The sequence below is a fragment of the Balaenoptera borealis genome (assembly GCF_965194805.1).
Source record: "Balaenoptera borealis genome assembly, chromosome: 2".
In the NCBI taxonomy this organism is placed as follows: Eukaryota; Metazoa; Chordata; class Mammalia; order Artiodactyla; family Balaenopteridae; genus Balaenoptera; species Balaenoptera borealis.
In genome coordinates this window covers 167834653-167858700 of record NC_138867.1, presented here as the reverse complement: position 1 = coordinate 167858700, position 24048 = coordinate 167834653, and the positions used below count along the sequence as shown (strand labels likewise).

The 24048-nt window shown below is 38.7% G+C and overlaps 1 protein-coding gene across 1 annotated transcript; it reads left to right on the top strand.

Moving 5' to 3' along the window:
- Positions 1-5766: 5766 nt before the first annotated feature.
- Positions 5767-23586, top strand: ZNF879 (zinc finger protein 879; the record flags this gene model as incomplete). Its single annotated transcript, XM_082380458.1, has 6 exons — positions 5767-5882; positions 6034-6192; positions 7151-7217; positions 10049-10175; positions 10630-10725; positions 14841-23586. 6 exons carry the CDS (start codon positions 5767-5769, stop codon positions 16286-16288), a joined length of 2013 nt encoding a protein of 670 aa, XP_082236584.1. The 3' UTR covers positions 16289-23586.
- Positions 23587-24048: the final 462 nt, after the last annotated feature.

Here is a 24048-nt window from a genome sequence, read left to right as displayed (position 1 = left end):
ATCCCACCTGACCATGGTATATGATCCTTTTAATGTGTTGTTGGATTCTGTTTGCTAGTATTTTGTTGAGGATTTTTGCGTCTATATTCATCAGTGATATTGGTCTGTAATTTTCTTTTCTTGTAGTATCTTTGTCTGGTTTTGGTATCAGGGTGATGGTGGCCTCATAGTATGAGTTTGGGAGTGTTCCTTCCTCTGTAATTTTTTGGAAGAGTTTGAGAAGAATGGGTGTTAGCTCTACTCTAAATGTTTGATAGAATTCACCTGTGAGGCCATCTGGTCCTGGACTTTTGTTTGTTGGAAGATTTTTAATCACAGTTTCAATTTCATTACTTGTGATTGGTCTGTTTATATCTTCTATTTCTTCCTGGTTCAGTGTGGGAAGGTTATACCTTTCTAAGAATTTGTCCATTTCTTCCAGGTTGTCCATTTTATTGGCATAGGGTTGCTTGTAGTAGTCTCTTAGGGTGCTTTGTACTTCTGTGGTGTCTGTTGTAACTTCTCCTTTTTCATTTCTAATTTTATTGATTTGAGTCCTCACCCTCTTTTTGTTGATGAGTCTGGCTAATGGTTTATCAATTTTGTTTATCTTCTCAACGAACCATCTTTTAGTTTTATTGATCTTTGCTGTTGTTTTCTTTGTTTCTATTTCATTTATTTCTGCTCAGATCTTTATGATTTCTTTCCTTCTACTAACATTGGGTTTTGTTTGTTCCTCTTTCTCTACTTCCTTTAGGTGTGAGGTTAGATTGTTTATTTGCGATTTTTCTTGTTTCTTGAGGTAGGCTTGTATAGCTATAAACTTCCCTCTTAGAACTGCTTTTGCTGCATCCTATAGGTTTTGGATCATTGTGTTTTCATTGTCATTTGTCTCTAGGTATTTTTTGATTTCCTCTTTGATTTCTTCAGTGATCTCTTGGTCATTTAGTAACGTATAGTTTAGCCTCCATGTGTTGGTGTTTTTTACGTTTTTTTTCCCTGTAATTCATTTCTAGTCTCATAGTGTTGTGGAGTCCCTGCCTCCCCCAGTCCCGTCAAAGTCCTGCAATCAAATCCCAGCAGCCTTCAAAGTCTGATTCTCTAGGAATTCCTCCTCCCATTGCTGGACCCCCAGGTTGGGAAGCCTGATGTGGCACTCAGAACCTTCACTCCAGTGGGTGGACTTCTGTGGTACAGGTGTTCTCCAGTCTGTGAGTCACCCACCCAGCAGTTATGGGACTCGACCCTACTGTGATTGCGCTCCTCCCACCATCCCACTGCAGCCTCTCCTCTGTCTTTGGATGTGGGGCTTCTTCCCTGGTGAGCTCCAGTGTCTGCCTGTCGATGATCGTCCAGCAGCCAGTTGTGATTCTGGTGCTCTCACAAGAGGGAGTGAGAGCAAGTCCTTCCACTCCTGAAGAGATTTTTTTGAAGTCAGGAGGGTTGTTTAAAAAGGCTTTTCCTGATGATCCCAAACTCATAATTCACTGTTTACCAAACATCTTGGTCATAATAATGTCATTAGTTTCTGTGTTTTTATTTTCTAAACTGTACATTCACAGCTTATGTTTCTTTGTGATTAATAGATATTGGGGAGAAACATTTTTTAGGAAAGTTACAGTGAAATTTGACATGTGATTAGCATGATTTCATATTTGAATTCTTCCTCCATTATACAGGTCCTTCCAGAACTCAAGCACTGTAAGTGGAATATAGGTGCATAGTTCTTATTATATCTTCTTTCCTTTGTTTTTATAATCAAATGCAGTTTTTTCAGGATTGTACTTTACTGATAGTACTTTACTAAAAATGACTGCATTCTTGGGATCCCTTAACCTGCAGTTCAAGTCATTAAAGATTCATTTTGTTGAGTCCTTATCAGAAACAACAATCTGAATCTTGACATTTTCTATCCAGCCTAATGGCAGAGCTCTGTGACTAGAGTATGCTACCAGGTTGGTACTTTTATACTTTGTCTATCTTGTTTTTGCTTTAAAGATAAGACTTAAACCAACAACCTTTTTCCCCTTTAAAGTTTTACTTTGAACCTTAGAACTCAATCACCTCCACTTAAAATTGCTGACAGAAGCAGCTAATAACCAGTTTTGGGTTTCTGCCTAACCTTGTAAGAAGTCCCTATTAAACCCAGTTCTCTGGGTGTTGCAGTGAACGGTAGTTCTTTTTCTTTCTGTGTGGCACATCCACTTTCTCTACTCTTAGCACGGAGGAGGTATGCGTTCACATAATTGGAAAAATCTGGATTTCTGATGCCAAAGGGTTAAAAGCCTCTTGGATTTCTTTGCAGTGATATACAGCCACTATTTTATTTTTGATCAGTGGCATTTTGGCCACTGTTTAATTAGCGTACTGAACATTACTGTCAGTACTAGGGTGTTTGTTTTTGTTTTTCTTGGGTCTTTCTTTTTTGGCACATGTGAATTTTGTTTCGTATAAAACAAAATGATTTTCTCTTGGCCTCTGATGATGGGTTAAAATTAAAGGAGCATCTAGTTTTGGTGTGGGGATGATCCAGGATTATGTTGTGACTGATGTATATTAGTTACTTGTACATTTTCTTTGGATCTTTGCAAGGGGAAAACTACAGGTAATGAGTTTAATATAATTAATTTAAATTTGTTACAGGTTTTCATGTTCAGGATAAACAATTTTTCAACCTTGGGTGAAAATACTTGCAACAGTTTGAGGTGACTGCGTTTTACCTTAGGACAACTGTTGCATGCCAATTTGTGTGTGTGTGTGTGTGAAAACACTTCAAAACTGAGTTAAAAGATGTAAATTTAAAATTGGTTGTGTATCTAATGTGTCCCAGGTCCAGTAAATAAACAATTCTTTTTAAAAACAAAACAAAAACTTATGGTTACCGGGGGGAAGGGGAGGATGGATAAATTGGGAGATTGGGATTGACATATACACACTACTATTTATAAAATAGATAACTAATAAAGACCTATTGTATAGCACAGGTAACACTAATCAGTACTCTGTAATGACCTATATGGGAAAAGAATCTAAAAAAGAGTGGATATATGTATGTGTATAGCTGATTCACTTTGTTGTACACCTGAAACAACACAACACTGTAAATCAACTATACTCCAATAAAAATTATAAAAATAAATAAATAAGTAAGATTTGAACCTCCAAAAAAAAAAAGATTACGCAGTGGTTGGTTAGATATTCATATATTGATTTGCCTAGTGGGTTCTATTGAATATTTAACATACACATTTAAAGATTTTAAAAACTTATTTATGAAATTATGTCATTCTCCTGAATAATCAAGAACACTAACCTGCTACCATATTGTCTTTGCCACTCTCTTTTGTAATCATTTTGGTTTTTAATCTCATGATTAATTACCCTCACAATATGCCTCAACACTAATTTTGACTCAGATGTTTTACTGATTAATTTACTTACTTCATTTTCTTGTAATCCATACAAATTTTACTTTCTTTGATTTTGTAATGAATTATAGTCATAATTAATTCCATCAGAGCTATTCTAGGAACTATAATCTGTGTAAATACTTTCGTTACCCAACACAAGTTTGTGTGCCAAACAAACGGAAAAGTCGGAGTTTGGAGCAGAAAAAGGTTTATTGCAGGGTCATGCAAGGAGACATATGGCTCTGTTAGGTGGCCTTTGGCTCTCAGGGCACATATCTGCTGCATGCCTTCCAAGATTATCAATTTCTGGTGTTCTGGTGGTATTTTTCTAGAGTTGTATGGTTTTTATTACTTTTCAAATTATACATGTGTTTTTGTTATTTTAAAGAATATGAAGAGGAAAAAAGGAGGTAATTATGTGTATTCAGTCTGCCACCTTGTTTTTACTTTGTAAATCTCAATGCTGTCTTGCCAATAATGGTTCATAATTATTATTTTATTTTATATTATTATTTTATTGTGGTAAAATACATATAACATAAAATTTACCATTTTAATCATTTTAAGTGTATAGCTTAATAGCATTAAGCATATTTACATTGTTGTGCAATCATCACCACTAGTCACCTCCAGAAAATTTTCATTATCCCAAAATGAAACTCTGTACCCATTAAACAATAAATCCTCATTTCCCTCTTCCTTCAACCGTTGGTAACCACTATTCTACTTTCCTTCTATGAATCTGGCTCTTCTAGATACCTCATATAGGTGGAATCATACAATTTTTGTCCTTTTGTGTCTTATTTTACTTTGCATGTCTTCAAGATTCATCCATGTTGTAGCATGTATTGGATTTTCCTTCATTTTATGGCTGAATGATACTTAATTGTATGGATAGACCACATTTTGTTTATCCATTTATCCATTCATTAACACTTCAGTTGTTTCTACCTTCTGACTATTGTGAATAATGTTGCCGTGAACATTAGTGTACAAATACCTGCTTGAGTCCTTGCTTTCAATTCTTTGGGGAATATACCTAGAAGTGGAATTGCTGGATTATATGGTAATTCTATTTTTAATTTTTTGAGCAACCGCCTGTCAACTACAAATTGGCACTTGCCATTGGCACTTGCCATCTACCTCTACAAGGTAGATGTGCTGCTGCAGCTGCTGACTTTCAACACCCCCTGAAAGGAATTCAGGGTGGAGAGCAGAAATGAGGCACTCTGTGCTCTGGGAAAAACTGGCAGAACAGGTCTTCAGATAGTCAGATATTTTCAGGAGACAATTTTATGAGTCCAATTCTTGCATCTCCTCATATCTAGAAAAGCACTAAGCACGTTCATGGTGATGACTGCTCCTCCTGACTAGCAGAAACCTGCAAAAAAATATGTGCTTGATTGCATGTACTCCCCCTTCACCAAAATCACAAATATACTGACCTCCCCCACTACCTCTTTGGAGCAGTTTCTCGGAGCTATCTGAAATGCTGTCTCCCAGGCTATAGTCCTCATTTCGCCCCAAATAAAACTTGATTCACAACTTGCACGTTGTGCATTATTTTTAAGTCGACACACCATACTATTTTCCAAAGCAGCTGTGCCATTTTACATCGTCACCAGCAATTCACAAGGATTCAATTTCAACAAGGCCTCACCAACACTTGTTTTCTGTATTATTTCGTTTTTGTCTTTGTTTGTTTTGATAGCAGCTATTCTAATGGGTGTAAAGTGATAACTCATTGTGGTTTTGATTTGCATTTCCCTAATGGTTAGTAATGTGTATTGTTATCTTTTATCAATACATAACAACCCATTTTGTCCAACTTAACTATTTTTACTTTGAAATATCTTTGTCTTTGTAACATTGTGATCCCAGATTTCTTTTTCATATTGTTTTTCCAGGTATATCTTAATTCATCTCTTTATTTTCTACCTTAAGATGCCCTTTGATTTTAGGTCTGTTTTTGTAAACCGTAATGGTGGATATTTTAAAAAGCATTCATTCAACACTTATTGAATACGTATTATTTGATATGTACAGTGCCAGACAATGAGGATGCAGTTGTAAAGAAGGGAAGTACAGTCAATACTGGAAGACAAGCTTTACAATTTAAAGGAACCCTTTTAAAAGAAGTAATGAGTGTCATGAAAAGGGCAATACTAGGTCTATGTTTTTGTTTTTACCCAGTGTGTCAGTTAAAAAATATATCTTTTATCATAGGCTACAAAATTTAGACAATTTTTTTTAATTCAAAAATTTGTTAGATTCTAACAGTTTTCTCAGTAACCAATAAGGAGCAGCAAACGGCTAGTCTTCCACATTTTCTATTACATATTCACTTTTCCCTCTTACTATCATTGTCATCATAATTATGAATAAAAAGGGTGCACGAGAGTACACGTGGTTACAGCAGAGGCTTCAACTTCCTCTGCCTTCTCGCAAGACTGCTTTCTCTAACCTTCCCGCCGTTGGCCCTTCTCGTACCCCGTAGAGGGCCGTACAGTGCAGACGTCTGGGAAGTATAGTTCGAAAGGAAAAGCGCTGCGGTTCTCCTGTGCGCACGCGCATTTTTGTCCGGCGGCTTGGCGGCGGCGGCGACAACAAATATCTCTGCACTAGGTGTTCCCCTTGCCTGCAGTAAGGGCCGCCGCTTCGAGTCCCCGTCCCGGCGAGCCCAGGTACAGACTGCCGGTGAGAGTGGGCCCGGGGTGTGCGCCTCCTACGGCGGGGCCAGGACAGAAGGCCAGCCGCGGCGCGATCCCAGCTCTGGGCGTGCCAGCCCAGGCGGCCTTGGCAGGTGAACGCGGCCCGAGGAGGGGGCGTTGCCTGGGGAGGTCTCACCGCCCGACAGCGGGGCCTATGCCTGGAGCAAGGCTCCTGGAGAAACGGCCCTCGAAAAGAGATTGCAGCAAGCTGTGCCTTGTTTCAGGGTTCGTGAACCCTGGGGCTGTTTTGGGCTTTTTCCGTTGGTTGGTTTTTTCCCCACTAGAGTTTAAACTTTATGTTTATCCGTTTTTGCCAACCTTGTTTTTTGACATTGTTCTCCTAGAGTGAATCCGAAGTGATTTAACTGTTTCCTTTTTTGTTCAGAGTAATTTTGTCCGCTTGCAAAGTTACTTCCCTTTTCTCTAAATTTTAAATTCATTTCTAGCCAACGAAGCTATTTCTTCTTAGTCTTGTATTTTTGGGGGTGTGGGAGTAGGGAAGGTGGAAAGGTAATGTTTCCTTTTACGTTTAAGGCGCTTTGATAACTCTTCGAAAGGAAACACAATTTCCAAAAACACAACTAACTTTTGGTTGACTATTTCTGAAAAGGACACCAATTCTTAAAATGATTTTTGAAGAATTATTATATCATAATTACTATAGCTCAGAGTACCTAAATGCAGGTGTGTGGAATATTTATGTCATTTCTCAATGATTTTAACATTTCTGTGAGCCCGGTGTGACTGCCCTTTACACTGTTAATGCATATCAGATGGTTCTAAGCCCTTAGTTTGATTCTTCTTTATTCATAAACCACTGGCTGAAAGGTAGCAGGCCCAGTGACTGGCAGTCTTCTTACTGCCCACTCCTGGTTTTGGTGGTCAAGCACAGGGCCCCTCCCACTCAGGAATGCCTGGGCTTCCAGGTTCCTTCTGGTTTCCTTCGGCAGGGTGCTCAGTGTGTGGAGACTTCTTAACCTAGTCTAACCATGATGAGGACGGGAGTGCAGGCAGGATGGAGAGATCTCACAGTTTCTTTCTCCGTTTCAGGTGCCTTCTCCAAGAGGAGCAGCAGGAGGGAGACATGGCCACAAGATTGCTGCCAGCCCCGGCTCTGGTATGTGAAGGCTTCTTTCTTGAACTGCCTTCTGGGTTCAGAGGTGGGGAACGTGCTTCATCCATTGTTGAGCTTTTCTAGGTAATGAAGCCCATTGAGGGACCAGAAGGCCTGGTAGTTGAGGAACTTCAGAAAGAAGGTGTTTCCCTTGCTGCAGGGCCAGTCTCATTGTGAATTTTCTACGTAACAGTTGGTGCTTGTTGACTAGGAAATGAATGGGCTCACAGGTCCCATGCCAGTGCCACACCCAGAGTTTTGTGTGGGATCCAGGTCTGTTTTGCCTTGGGGAGGGCAGAGACATGGGGGAGTCAGATCTTTCCATAACGCTAGGAAATCGAAGAGGAAGGTCTCTATCCTCAAGGTATTGAGAACCAGTCTACTCCAGTAATACCTGGTAAGGGTCCAGGTGAGTTTCTAAGAAGATCCTAGAAAGAAGATCTCTGAGTCAGCAGGTGTGGTCAGGGATACTCCCTCCTATTGTGCGATTTTGCACATGCAAGCAGGATTAGGCTCCTACAGATGGTGAAAGGAAAAGAAGTCGCAATTTGGGCAGTGGTGTGCAGGGACAGATTCGGGAAGTGAGCCTTCCCTGAGGTGGGAAGCATCTGGTTCACAGTGATTTTTTCCCTTCTTTGCCCTTTCACTTGGGGAACTATAATTAAAAACATAATGTCTTCCCAACCCAGGAAACCTTTCCACAAAGGTAGAAGAGAAAGAAAACACTTTTATTATTGAATAAACATTAAGCCAGAATGTAATGTGCATCACAGGCAATCCACTAAAGATAGTGCAAAGACAGAAAACTCACTCTTGTATAGCTAAGTGCTATAACCCAATTTTGCAATTTGGAAATTTGTCAGGTGACAAGTTAGGCCCATTTCCTCCCAGGAATTGGGAATGTTGGCGCATTCAAAGAAATGGTTACCAGGTCCTTGAGGAAACAGTCCTGAGTTGTGAGACTGACAGATGGTTTATTTAGCTATTAAAAAGATTTACATACATTTGGTAAGGACGAAGAAAGAAATTCAGAAAGAAAATGGAGATTGCGGTGGGAGTCTTCTCACTTATTTCCAGCAGCCTCTTAGTTTTAATTTGTTTTTGCCCTTATCAGTCAGAGAACATCCCTGGCCTTGTGATCTCCTTTCTGGGTTTTGGGGATAAAGAGAAAGTGTGGAAGTATTTCTGCCTCTAGAAATGTGTCCTAAGGAAATAGGCTTTGCACGCTTTTTTGTGATGTGCAGGGATGCTCAATCCAATATATTTAGGGTTACAAAAATGGAAACAACCTAAATGCCCACCAGTAGATTAGTTACCTAAATGCCCACCAGTAGATTAGTTAAATAAACCATCTAATAATCTATAAGTAATCTATACAGTGAGATGCTGGGCAGCAAATAAAAAATGTTGCTGGATAAAGTTACCTGTGTAACATTTTATTTTTGTTTAAATTTAGAGCCATATTATCACGTAAAAGTCTGAAAGGACATACAGCAAGAAGTTAATAAACCTTGTTTCTGGTGGTAGAAAGTTAGATTAACATTCCTTTTTCTTTTGCTTATTCCTAATTTGCTTTAAAAAAAAAAGATTCTTAATAATAAAAGAAAGGGGCCACTACTTTAAAAGAGATGACTTGTGATGCAGTGAAGTGGGAGATGTTACTGAAGGCAAGTTCGTGTCCTTGATGCACAGTGAGGCATAACTAACCAAAACGTCAGAGTTTGGAGTGGAAAAGGTTTATTGCAGGGCCAAGCACGGAGAACGGATGGCTTGTGTTAAAAAAAACTTGAACTCCCTGACTGTTTTCAGGGATAAGTTTTTTTAGGGAAAATTTGGGGTGAGGGCTGCAGAGTGTGTGACTTTCTTCTGATTGGTTGGTGGTGAGGTAACAGGGCAGTGTTCCAGGACTCTTGCGCTCAGCCTTAAGTAACATTCTCTATGTGGATGGGGGCCTTAGTTCCTGCAGAAGAACTCAAAGATATATTGTTATGTATGTCCCTTGAGCAGGAACCAGGACCCTGCTTTTTGGCTGCACTGTTGTTTCTTGACAACAGAAACAGTTTCCTTTGTCTGTTCCTTTGTTTTTGCATTCCCTCACTTCCCTGATTAGCAACTGTTTGAATATGCTCTTTGGTGTTCAGGAAGGTCTAGGAAGCTGAAGCCCTTTTCCTACAAACAAGAAATGGGGGACATGGAAAGGCTCTTTTTATACAGGAGGGCCCCACAGGGTCCTGCTTGGTATCAGAGAGAGGTAGAACAAAGACTTCTGGGGTGGGGAGAGAGAGTCCCAACTGCAGCCTTCTCACCTGGCTCTTCAAAGATTGTGCAGCCCACCACGCTGGGCCCTCTCCTGGGAAACCCATGCCTGGGGCGTTCTCCGAGCCTCCCTTACTGTGACTGTCAGTGTCCTCTCGCCCAGGACACAGATGGCCCACGGTGACGACAGAATCCAAGCACACCTATTCCTCCTTGAGTGAGTGTACTGGAGGCTCTAAAACCTTCTAAAACCCAATTCTCATGTCTCACCTGTAAAATGAGTTTGGTCTAGGTGATTGTACATGTCCATGTCTAGAGTTCAGTGTTTCCGTCATTCTGATTTTATTTAATTATTTCAAGTGCTTTACCTTGCTTGGCTGCTGTGTTTCATTTTTCTGGGAACACAGTGCTTCACTGACAGTAGGTAGGTGACAAATATATATGTGATCAGTAATTGAGGGGTGGTCAGGAAGCATTCAGCCTGAAATGCTCAGAGCCTAGAGTGGTGACAGTGTTGCTGCCCAGTCATCCCACAGAGGGCATGGTCCTGGGTGAGCAAGAGTGGGTTTCTGTTCCAGGAGTCTGTGACGTTCAGGGATGTGGCTGTGTTCTTCAGCCGGGATGAGTGGTTGCATCTGGACTCTGCGCAGAGAACCTTGTACCAGGAGGTGATGCTGGAGAACTACAGCACTCTGTTCTCGCTGGGTAAGGACCTTTCCTTGTGATGTAGAATCTGCTGGAGGAGCACCTTGGTGCCCTCTCCAAGGAGGACATTTGGAGGGCATGGCCAGGTTCAGCCCACAGGTGGACTCAGAAAGTAGCGGTTGCTATTGCCCTTGGCCGCCAGGACAAGTCTCGGCTTGGTAGAGTTGGTGATGGGCATCCTCTCTGTGCTTTTCCTGTCTTCTGCCCCCTGAACTCTGTCCCTCTGGGCCTCACAGGAGGTTCCAGCTTAGAGGAGTGCACAGCCAGAGCCCTAACTTTCTTCCTGAGACCACCTCCTGGCCATCCTCTGGGAGCCCAATTTTAAGCCCTTCTCAGAACAAATCTCTTTCCTCTCAACTGTCCCTCTGTCCCAGGCTCTGGGGCTGGATCTGAGTGTCAGACTGGCCACTCATGTCTGCACCATGGATTCATTCTCTTTCTTGCTCATGAACAGGGATTCTGTTTTCCAAACCAAAAGTTATCCTCCAGTTAGAGCAAGGGGAAGACCCCTGGATGGTGGAAAATGGAGTTTCTCAAAGCACATGTCTAGGTGAGTGACAGTAATTGGGAAATGGGTATAGCATCTTCTGACTGCTTGGGCTTTGCTGATCAGTGAGGAGGCTGCACTCAGGAGATACTGACCAAGGCCCTCCTTGATGTGCCAGGCCAGGTGAGAAATGCTGGGAAGGGCATATCCTTACTTGACCTTTTTGAGTACTTGGTACAGCAGGTTCAGAGGGAGAGTTGAATTCTTCCAGTATGGGTTGCACTTTTGTCATATGTCCTTTGTAATTTGAATGCAGAATATGTAATGCAGTATGTAATGTGTAAAGGTTTGTGATTCATATCTTCCCCCTTTTTTCTTGCTTTTACTGGATTGATTATTTTCTTAAATTATTTTCTTTTTATGGTCTGAACAAACCTTTTGTCACTACAATGCATTCCTCATTGTCCCATCTTGGGTTTTTGCTTTGACTTATCTGCAACTTTTTACACGTTTCAGCTAAAAAAAATACAAAAAAAGAAAAAACTAAACAAAGAAAAGATGCATGTATATTTATGTACTATGCAAGAGAGAGAAAGCAAGGTTAGCAAAATGGTAACAATTACTGAATTCGGGCAGAAGGTTTGCAGATGTTCAACATGCCTTTTTCCTAATTCTTTTGTGTGAAAAATTTTAAACTATTATGTTCCAGACCCTGGCTGCTAAGACATATCTCTCAGTCTCTAAAATCCCTGTGGGTTGCTGAATCATAAGCTCTTGCTTTCTGTTCTACTTTGAATTTTGTCTTTGTTTCTGACACCAGAGGATGGCTTGCTTTTTGAGTTTTGCTGCTTGTCCAGAATTTATTTCTCTTGATAGCAAGAGATAGCCTTTCTATGTCAGTTCAGTCTTGTGTTTCTATTCATGAACTCTGTCTTCAGATTTTTTGCTTTGGTTTGACTAGAATATTTACTGAGTAATGTTCTCAGAAAGGTTCATGTGTGCTGTATTTGTGCATGTCTAATACCAATTCTTTTACCTCTCCTGTGGGAATTATGTTTGGGATCTAGAATTCTAGCATCAGTTTTTATTCCCAAGAATTGTTCAGACTTTGCTCCACTGTGTTGGGGCACTGAGTATTGTTGATTAAAAGTCCTCTGGAGTTTTTTTCCCCTCTATTTCCTGTATAGAAAACCTTTTCCCCCTTTTTTGTCTTTTGTCTAGAATATTATAAGATATTCTCTTTGTCTTTGGAATTCAGAAGTTTCATTAAGTGATATCAAGGAGGTTTGGCTTTTTTGTTTTTGTTCTTAATATTATTCAGCATTCACGGGGCCCTTTGCTTTGAAGACCCAAGTCTTTTTTCAGTTCAGGGATCTTTTTTCTACCACATACTAAAATATATTCTGCCATATTCCATGGACAATTGGAGAAGCCTGACTATAAGAATAACAATATAATAAAATAAAAATTCAATCAGAACTGTAGAAAATAAATTTATCTGTTGTAAGAACCAGGATGGTAGCCAAGGATGAGTTTCAAATTTGGCTGTGAGCTTTCTAGTTGGCAAAGGAATCATTAGTTTCAAATTGACTGTGTTCTTCTTTTGCAAGCATTAAAAAAAATTAATTATTTTAAATTTGTTTAAGGTGTGCATGGTATTGTAAAAAAAAGACAGAGGAGCAAAAAAAGGAGATTCACTTGACATTTTACCAAGTGTGCTGAGCCATTGTTAATATTTTACTATTTATCTTTTCAAACTGTGAATATTTGTTTGAGTGTGTTTGTACATGAGAGAGAAAGACACAAGCACGCAGAGAAACAGATTGATTATACATATTGTTCTTGAGTCTGTTTTTAATTATGAATGTCATTCAGTTATTTAGCCATCATTGAATAGAGGTCTACTTCATTGAAAGAACTCTAGTGTATTGTTAAGCCATATTTTATTAAACGATCTTCCTTTTGGAAATTTTAGTTTCCCATTTTTCCCTATTAATATTGCTGTCATGGCTATGGAATACAAAAGTAAATATAAGGGGGAGAAGGTCTGAATAATTATAGCACAAAGGCATGAGCATTATGATTAAAAAGATTTATTGAAAAACTACTCAACTTTATTATACATCAGTGAAATTCAAACTAAAGCAATGAGATACCATTTTTCTCTTTAATAGGAAATATTACCAAAGGTTAAGAAATACACATCCAGTGTTTTGCTACTGTTCTGAGCAATAAGCAGTATCTTTAGTGGGATTTTGATTGGAAGTCTTTCTGGCTTTATTAAAATCAATCCCAGGCTTAGAAATTTATCTTAAGAAAATAATTCCATAATTGTGCAAAGTTGCAAAGATAGTGTAAAAGAATGTTTGTTATAACATGAGGCATTACTAGGAGTAACTAAAGCTAAATGACTCCAGAGGGGATTTATTAAATATGATATATTCATGTACTGGAATATTATGCAGCCATCAAAATGATGGTGTCAGCCTACATTTATGGACATGGAGAGAGTTCATGATTTTTTTTTTAAGTGAAGTGGGGGAGGGGGAAGATTTAACCACTTTAATTTTTTAAGTAAAAATGTTTTCTTTATATACAGAAAAATTTTGGTGAGCTGAATTCCACATATAGCAGTGATTATTTTGTATGATGTGTTTATGGGTGAACTGTATTTTCATTTTTAGTTTTCTGTATTTTCTTAATTTTTCTTAACAATGATTATATATTTCCTTTTTAGTTAAGAAAATGAAAGCTCTTCCATAAGGTACATTCATTTCTTTTGAATCAGTGATCCCATTTCTTGCACTGTATCCTAAGTGATCAAAAAGGTAGACAGAAAATCATTTTCAAAAATGTAGTCTTCTCCCAGTATTTCCTATATGGCACCCATCTCCATTGGGTTCCCCAAGCCAAAAGCTAGGTGTCCTCATTCTTGAGTCTTCTCACTTATTCTGTACCCCCTATTCATAGGTGAACATACCTGTCATCTCTGCCTTTAAAATATGCCAGTGTGCCTGATTCTACGACCGTGCCAGTGCAGACTGCCATCACCTTCCTCCAGGAAGACTGCGGCAGCCTCCTAATTGGCTGCTCTATACCTGTCTTTGTTCTGTTTTCCTCTGCCCCCAATTACAGCCCATTTGTCACACAACCATCCCCCAGTGATCCTTAGAAGAAATTCCAAACACATTCCTATATCTTACAAGATGCCACATGATGTGGCCCCTGCCCACCTCATTTCCTCCCCTTGTAGCACTCTCCCCCAGTTCCTTCTTGCCTAGGCCACACTGGTTCTTTATCTGCAAACACACGAAGCTTACTCCTGCCTTAGTGCCTTTGTAATGGCTCTTCTTTCTGGGTGGAATCATCTTTATACCCACATTTTTTCATGGCCAGCTCTTGTGTGTTATTTAGATCTCATGCTTAATTTTATTTCCTCATCACCCAGTTTAAAATATCAGGTTGTTCACTCATACTACACATTGCCTTGTTTTTGTTTATTTTCTTACAGTTCTCATTACTCCCAATACTTTATTTGGTTACTTGGTTATTGTCAGTGTTGGCTACTAGAATGTAAACCTTGTGAAAATTGGACTCTTATCTGGCATGTTCCCCGTTAACCCTGAGTCTTGACCTTTGCATGGTAATACATAGTGGATACTCAGTAGATACTGTCTGATTGAGTCAGTGAAGTTCATTACAACATTATGCACAGCACTCAAATGAGTCCCAGAAGTTCAGTAGCTGAGGTCTGGTGTTTCAAAGAGCCTTTTAAGGGCAGTGCTTCTTCCACTTTTTGTTTGTAGCCCCTCTGCAGTTTTCTCTTGGATTTGGCTTGAGTACACTGGTGGCTGACCTGGGAGATGAAGCTGAATAACAGTACAACCTGCTGTACACAGAAATGCTGTATACCGTGCTGACCTCTGCTTTGTTACTAGATCAGGCCTGGCTCTACTGGAAGAGCTGCCCTCTCAGTTCCTTAGCCTGCCCACACATAGGTTTCTTAAGACCCTTTCCCACCCAGGCACATCTTCCATCCGGCTTCTTTCTCTTGCTCTTCTTTTTTCATCCTTTTCTAAGGACTCCCAGGATACATTTGTTAGCCATCCTTGTATATGTTGATGTCATTTTTCTTTATTCTCAGTGCACGAGAGACTTACATGTTTCATTTATTTTAGGATGGGAGAGCTTGTTTGAAACCACAGTTTCTGAAGAAGAAAATCAGGAAGTAATGAATCAACTCATAGGTGATGGTCCTTTTGACTTCAAGTTGGGAGAAATCTACATAAATGAGGAAAAACTAGAGAATCAGCAAGGCAAAAAGAACAGACCTTTGAGGGAAGTCTTAGTTACCATCAAGAAAACCTGTATGAAGGAGAAGAACTTTACAGGTATTGACCTTGGGAAAAATTTTGATCTAAAATTATCACTTATTAGGAAACCCAGAATTGTTTCCAGAGGAAGGAAACCCTGTTCACAGCAGTATTCAATTCTATTTAAACAGCTGGGAATCAACACAGTGCGTAAGTGTTACAAGTGTAGTATCTGCGGGAAAATCTTCCTCCACAGTTCTTCTCTGAGTAAACATCAGAGAATCCATACTGGAGAGAAGCTCTATAAATGTAAGGAATGTAGGAAAGCTTTTAGCCAAAGCTCATCTCTAACTCAGCACCTGAGAGTTCATACTGGAGAGAAGCCTTATATATGTAGTGAATGTGGAAAAGCCTTCAGTTTCACTACATCTCTCATTGGACATCAGAGAATGCATACTGGAGAGAGACCCTATAAATGTAATGAATGTGGAAAAACATTTAAAGGTAGTTCATCCCTTAATAATCACCAGCGAATTCATACTGGAGAAAAGCCCTATAAGTGTAATGAATGTGGGAGAGCCTTTAGCCAGTGCTCTTCTCTTATTCAGCATCATAGAATTCATACTGGAGAGAAACCGTATGAATGTAGTCAGTGTGGGAAAGCCTTTACTTCAATATCGCGGCTAAGTAGACACCATAGAATTCATACTGGAGAGAAACCCTTTAATTGTAATGAGTGTGGAAAAGTATTTAGTTACCACTCAGCTCTTATTATACATCAGAGAATTCACACTGGTGAGAAACCTTATGCCTGTAAAGAATGTGGGAAAGCCTTCAGCCAAAGCTCAGCTCTTATACAACATCAAAGAATTCATACTGGAGAAAAACCTTACAAATGTAATGAATGTGGGAAAGCTTTCTCCTGGATTTCACGGCTTAATATACACAACAGAATCCATACTGGAGAGAAACCATATAACTGTAAGGAATGTGGAAAAGCCTTCAGTTCCCACTCAGCAGTTAATACTCATCGAAAAATTCATACTGGAGAGAAACCTTATAAATGTAATGACTGTGAAAAAGCCTTCAACCAAAGCTCAGCTCTCATTCAGCACCAGAGAATTCATACTGGAGAGAAACCATATAACTGTAAAGTATGTGGGAAAGCCTTTAGACAGAGTTCATCCCTTATGACACATATGAGAATTCATACAGGAGAAAAGCCTTATAAATGTAAAGAATGTGGGAAAGCTTTCAGTCAGAGCTCATCCCTTACAAATCATCAGAGGACTCATACTGGAGAAAAACTATAAGTTAAATGCATGGGGAAAAACCTTCCAACTGAAGTTAATTCCACATGAAATATCAAAGAATTCATCTTGGGGAGAAAATCATGAAGATTAGTTAATTGTGCATTAAACTTCAGAATTTAGACCTCATCAAACATCAGAGACTTTATGATGCAAGATAACCTTAGGAATATTAGGAAAGCTTCTATAAGAAGTTTTTTTCATATATTCTTAAGTTATTACTGACTATAAAATAGAAAATTTGTCAGATCAAAGGGTTAGTATTTTATTTTCTTTCTAGTGATGTATGAAAACAGCCACCAGCTTTCACAGGCATCACTGGGAAGCATGTTGATTTATGGAAAAGTGCAGCCATAAAATCCAGACTTCAGATTAATCTAGGATTCTATTTTTTTGAAACTGCAATTGAGTGTTACTCAAGCCAGTTGTACTAAGAAGAATGTGTTGGAAAGGAAATGTAAGCAGGTGACCTGGAGCTACCTCACTGTCACTAAAATTTGTTTTTGTAAGAGTTTAAAAGCAACTTCTGTATTTGGTGGTTGTTAAAACTTTTGAGTTCTTTCTCTCCTGCTTCCTAAGCCATTCACCTGAAAATAGAATCACTCTGTAAACCACAGGTGCAAGTCCTGTGAGTTTTCTCCCCAACTATTCCAAACTCTGAATCAGATCTAAAGTCACATGATTTCAAATCACACAAGGCATGGTATTTCACTTGTTTTTCTCATAAGGTGATTACCTTTGCTGTATTAAGTTGAGAATTAGAGGTTGTTTAGATAACTACTGCTTTTGCAAGTTAATTTACTGATAAATGTTGTTAAAAATCATCTTGCAATGTAGCCATAGGGAGTATGACTCTTGGCCCCCAGGTTGTGCCTGCTTCCTTGAGTACTCTGGTTACCAGCCACGAGTAAGGCCCAGGAACAACATGGAACTTGGGTTGTCCTCCTAGGAGGTCAAGTGAACAGGATAACTTTCACTCTTACATTCTACCTTCACCTCCATCAGATGATCCTCTCTCCCTCCCACAGTCTCAGGGCCACTAGACAAAAATTCAGGCTCTAAGTTCAGATGCTTTTTCCTCCAAAAAATGGGCTATGTCCCTTAACAAGTTATTTATCCCAGTAAAGCATTTCTAAAATGTGAACAATAATTTGAGCAAGCTAAAAACAAGTCATACTAAAATTGTTGAGCTTCACAGAAGTTCAGAGGTTAACATCCAGTTTTGCCAATTTTATCAAGAGTAGACAAGCAGTTAAGGACAGGAATACTCATTTCATTTTAAAAACTGTTAGTTTTTTTCTATTTGCCAAGGTGCTAAAACAAAACAAAACAAAAATTCCAAAAAGTTATTATTTGGAGTGGAGATTAAGCAAAGCAAAAATCGGTGAATTCAGCTTTGCCTCCTGGGACTGATCAGTCTCACTGTTTCAGACTTGTGAGGAACAAACTCTTCTGGGTCATTTAGTACTCTACCCGCAATGTCTCTTTCCCAACAACCATTCTTTTAAATTCTCTAATTACCTAAGGAAAATTCCTAGGAAACACATAACTTCCCTATCTTAGTTTGGAGTGCTATACCAAAATACCAGAGACTGGGTAGCTTATAAACAACAGAAATTTATTTCTCGTGATTATGGCTGGGAAGTCCAAGATCAAGGCACCAGCATGGCTGTATTGTCGTTAACCCTCTTCCTGGTTCATTTCTGGTGACTTCTCACTGTGTCCTCACATGGTGAGGGAGCTGTCAGGGGCCTCTTTTATAAGGTCATTGATCTATTCATGAGGGAGGTACCCTCATGATCATCATCACCCAATGACCCACTTCCTAATACCATCATCACCTTTGGGGTTGAATTTCAACATAAATTTTGAGGGGACACAAACATTCAGACCACAGCATTCCCTAAGTATCAATAGTCCTAAAATCATCAAAAAATTAAATCTAAATAAAATCACACAAAATATTAAGCCTAGTTATTTTTAAGGCGAGGTCTATCAAACTTGACTGTAACAGATTAAGTCTTTTGCAGGATCTTTCAGAGGAGATAATCTATAAGCATGATGATTCTAATATAACCCAGTACCAAAATCAGACAAGGAAAATACAAGACAGAAAAATTGCAGGCCAATATCATCTATCAGCAGAAATGTAAAAATCCTAAACAAAGCATTAGCAAATGTAAACCAAAGTACCTAAACATAGTTAACACATGATAAATACAGATTTTTCATGGGAATGCATGGGTTATTTTAACATTAGGAAACTTACAGATGCTGTGCACTACCTTAATATTAACAGAAGTCCATATGTTCATCTCAATACATGTAGGAAAAAACCCAAAATACTCAGTACCTACTCATGATAAAAACTTTTAGCCAAGCAGCAGTAGAAAGGAACTTTCTAACCGGATAAAAAGGTATTTACCAAAAAACCTGCTGAAAAAAATGATAAAAGGTTAGAAGTATTCATGACATGACGAGTATGGGGAAAGAATGAACTACCCAATAATGGTTCTAAGAAGCAGAAATGGTTCATGCACATAGAAAAAAAAATGGATGCCTACCCTCACCATATCAAGAGTTATATGATTTTGGAAAAATATGTAAGGAATAACTTTATGACCACAAGATAGGGAAGAATTTTTTAAATAGGATATAAATAAGCTATATAAAATGTTTATATTATTTGCTCACATTGAAATAAGGAACTTATGCTTATCAAAATATACCAAAAAGGAAAAATCAAGACACAAAACAGAAGGAAATCTTTCCACAGCATGCCCAATATGTTTTCTGGAAATTTTGAATAATTTGTATGGATCAATTAAAAAGAAAAACTTAATAGAAAAAAGTGATCTGAATACATGACTACATATTTCACAGAAGAGGAAATACAAATTTCCAAAAACATGAAAAGATGCTTAACTTCATTAGTTTAAAAATGTAAATTAGGACCACAGGCATGATCTTAAAGTATACATGAGCAAATATAAGATGTATGACAATACTGAGTTTTGGAATGTATGTGGAATAACTGGCATTCATACTCTACTAGTGGGAGTATAAATTGATACAGGTCATGACATCTTGCAAAGTTGAACACCTGCTTGTTGTAATACACAGGCACCTATACATGCTAGATAAATGTTTGCAGATGAGCACCAAGAATTATGTGTAAAGACATTTATACTGATCATAATAGCAAATATTTGGAAGTAGTCTGAATGTCCATTAGTAGGAGAATGGATACATTTTAGAGTATTAACACAGTAAACAGCAATGAAAATTGATGAACCAAAGCTATATACAAAACTTTGATGAATTGTAAAACATGCTGAATTCTAAAGTCATAGGAAACTACATGTGGTATATCATTTTTTGCAAAATTAAGTTTATACTAAGTGATATGTACATGTGGTGAAGATCATAAAAAACAGCAAGTGATTGGATGAGATGGTATTTTAGTTATTGTCAACCCCCAATGCAGAAGACTGCAAATAAGAAAAAAGAGTTTGTTTGAGGTCCTAAGAATTGCAACTCGAGAGGCACAGATTCTAGCAGCAACTCAAATATGTTCCGAGGGAAATAAAAAATGGCTAGGGTTTATAAAAGCAACAGACAAAAACATCCCAGTAGCATTATATACACGTTATTTTTACAGAACTACGATTGGTGGCATTCAGTCACTTGGGAACAGCAGATTGGTTGCTAAGCTGTGGTCTCTAGGGAGAAAAGAAAACAAGTTCCATTAAAAAAAAAAAAGTTCCAGATGGTCTCAGGATGGCTGTGTCAAAAGTTTATATTGCATCTGGGGGTGGATGTGTGTAAGTTCTACTTCCTTAATGGCCTCCTGGCTCCATTTTAGATCCCTTTGACATAAGTAACTCCATTTCGTTGTTCATGGTCCACATTATCCACTACTGTGTAACAACTTTCCCCAAAATTTACTGGCTTAAAAAACAAGTTATTAATATCTGTCTTGGTTCCACGTTTGGGCTCAGCTGGGATATTCTTACTTAGAGTGTCTAATGTGTTTGCGTTCAAGTGGCAGCTGAGGCTAAAGGCACAACTGGGCTTGATACCCAAGATGGCGGGCCGTTGTTGATGACTGCCAGGTGGGAGCATGGTTGGGCTTCTGTGTGGCTTGGGCTTCTCACAGAAAGGTGGCTTGTTTCTGAGAGGGAGTGTCCCTGGAGCAAGCATTCTGAGAGACCTAGGTAGAAGTGGCAAATATTATAACTCAGTTTTGGAAGTCACAACATTAATTCTGCTGAATATTATTGATCAAAAATGATTCACAGATTTGGCCCAGATTCAAGGGGAGAAGATTATAGAAGGGCATTAATACCAGGGGGCATAGTTCATTGGGTGACCATATTTCGTGACTAGCTACCACATAAACACAAAATTCTGGATGGTAATTACCTCAGGGTGTGAGGCAAGGAAATGACTTGGGAAGGAGCAGAGAGTTCCTCAGCTTGCTTGATGCCTGAAAGAGGCTCCCTTGTCAAGAAGAGGCTGCCCAGGCCAGCTAGAATGATGGCCAGTGTGTATGTCCGTAAAAATTAAATATAAATTTTTGGTCCAACACTGTACTGGGTGATTTGAGAGAGAATAAAGCAGACATCTTCATGCCTGATCACCCTGGATAAAGTGAACATGTAGTTTAAGATAAAGTTTAAGGAACAAATAGTTTAAGGATAAAGTTTAGGATAAAGTTTAAGATGTAATGACCTCAGATGTTGTACCAAGGGCTATCCCAAAGTGATTAACATTCTTCAGGCCACTGTTAAATTTAAATGTGTCTCATTAACAGAACCATCAACATCTCCCTCCTGTCTGCACCTTCGCCTTCTCATTCATCTCCCTAGATCACCAGAGGAAGAGAATATTGGTTCCTATCACAAGTAAGGAAATGTAGTAAACCAAAACATGTGCATCATAAGAGAACAAGGCAAAGGAATAACAATCATCATTAAGCTGTCGATAGGTTTTTCTTTGCCTTATTTCTCTTACTCTCAGAGACTTGTTCAGAATCTAGGCAGAAGAGAAAAATGTCCATTTTCATAGCTTCTTAATAGAACATTTTCAAAGCAGCCTGAAAAAGCAAAATATACTTTAATTTTTGTGATAATTGACATGCCTGATATATTTACAGTGTTCAAAGTGATTAAATTATTTAAAATATTCATTCATCTTTTCAAGCACTTTGGGTTGCATTATCAAACAGATGTTTTCTCATGAAGAAATCTGTGAAATGAATAGATCATTTTATTTCTCAGCTGTCGCTCCATTGAATTTGTCAAATGTTTCCTCATGATTAGATTTTGCTTTTTGGTAAGAAAGTCACCAAAGTAATATTGTATTCGTCTCAGTACATTATATTATCACATTAGGAGTCTTGTGATGTTGAGTTAACCTATTCCTGGGAAATTTAACATTGCTCTGTTGGTTAAGGTGGTATCTGCCTAATTTCCCACTGTAAAGTTACCGTTTTTCTCATCGTAATCTTTAGTATCTTGAGAGGAAATCCTAGAGTGTATGCATATATATTTTTACTGGTCAGACTCCCCTTCACTAGTTTTAGCATCTATTGATGGCACTTGCTGTAATCAATTGTTATTATAATGGTTTCCAAATGGAAATTTTCTGATTCCATCTTTCCTTCTACACTTATTAATTGGCTTTCTACTTTAGGGAAGAGTTTTATCTTCTATTTGTTTCTGTGACTCTGGAAGCACAGTTTCTTATTTTATTCAATGGACTGTAATCTGCTAATATCATTATTTATTTTGAGGCTGAAATTGTCGCAGACTTGGCCTCTGAGATTCCCTGCAAGCTGGTATCTGTGTCCTTTCTGTCACAACAAGCTTGGAATTGTGTACAAGATTTGTAATTCAAGTACACCTACTTCTTTCTGTGTAGCAAAGTATGATTTATTAACTAGATGACTTGAGGGTTGGGGAGAAGAATTGTGGGGTCAAAAATAAGTGGGGGGATTTTCTCTTTTTCTTCTGCAGTATCTTATATTTCCTCCTCTTGCTACTTTCCCCCTTGAAACATGGTTTCCACACCTCTATTTTCTGTTAACAATCTTCCCCCGAAGCATTACCTTCCCACTAATGCCTCCTTGCATCCTGCATGTACTTGAAAAATTTTTTGTAAAATATTTATAGCTTAAAATGTATCATTTAACCATTTTAAAGTGTACAGTAGCATTGAGTGCGTTCACAATGTGGGTGTAACCATCACCAAAATCTATTTCTAGAACTTTTTCATCATCTCAAACAGAAACTCTGTACTCATTAAGGAGTAACTCTCCATTTTCCCCTTTCCCCAGCCCTTGGTAACCTCTATTCAACGTTCTGTCTCCAAGAATTTGCCTTTTCTAGCTAGTTCATATAAGTGGAATCATACAATATATTTCTTTTTGTGTTTGGCTTATTTCACTTAGGGTAATGTCTTAAAGTTTCATCCACGTTGTAGCATGTTATCAGAATTTCCTTCCTTTTTTTAAGGCTGAATAAAATTCCATTGTATGTATAGACCACATTTTGTTTATCCATTCATCTGTCAATGGACATTTGAGTTGCTTCCACCTTTTGGCTATTGTAAATAATGCTGCCATGAACACTGGCATACAAGTATCTGTTTGACTCTGTTTGCTTTCAATTACTTTCCCTATAGTTTTGCCTTTATAGAGTATCGTATGTCTGGCTGCTTTTTCTTAGGCTAGTACATTTGAGATTCCCCCATGTTGTTGTATCAGTATTTTGCACCTTTTAATTGCTGGGTGGTATTCCATTATATGAATGTACCACAGTTTGTTTGTCCATTCTCCACTTGAGGAACATTTGGGTTATTTCCGATTTTTGGAAGTTATGAATAAAGCTGCTACAAACAATTGCATACAGGTTTTTGTGTGAACATTAAGTTTCTCCTCAGGTAAATACCTAAGAGTGTGGGATTGCATCGTCATTTGAGAAGTGGATATTAACCTTTATAAGACACTGTCAAACTGTTTTCCACAGCGGCTGCAGCATTTTACATTCTCATCAGCAATGTACAAGGGTTCTAGTTTGAATGTGGATTCTTCTATGTCTTCACCAACACTTGTTAACACTTGCTATTTTTTTTTTTTTTTTATATAATAGCCATTCTAACAGGTGTGAAGTGGTATCTCATTGTGGTTATGATTTGTGTTCCTCTAATGACTAGGGATATTGAGCATCTTTTAATATGCTTATTGGCCATTTGTATATCTTATGTGGAGAGCTGTCTATTTGAAACCTTAGCCCATTTTTTTTAAAATTTATTTATTTATTTATTTATTTATGGCTGTGTTGGGTCTGTTTCTGTGCGAGGGCTTTCTCCAGCCGCGGCAAGTGGGGACCACTCTTCATCGCGGTGCGCGGGCTTCTCACCATCGCGGCCTCTCCCGCTGCGGAGCACAGGCTCCAGACGCGCAGGCTCAGCAATTGTGGCCCACGGGCCTAGCTGCTCCGCGGCATGTGGGATCTTCCCAGACCAGGGCTCAAACCCGTGTACCCTGCATTGGCAGGCGTTTTCTCAACCACTGCGCCACCAGGGAAGCCCCTTAGCCCATTTTTGTTTTTTGGTTTTTTTAACCATTTAATTATTTTAGTTAATTAATTAATTAATTATGACTGTGCTGGGTCTTAGTTGCGGCACACAGGATCTTCGTTGCAGCATGCAGGATATTTTTTAGTTGCAGCATGTGGTCTTCTTAGTTGCGGCATGCG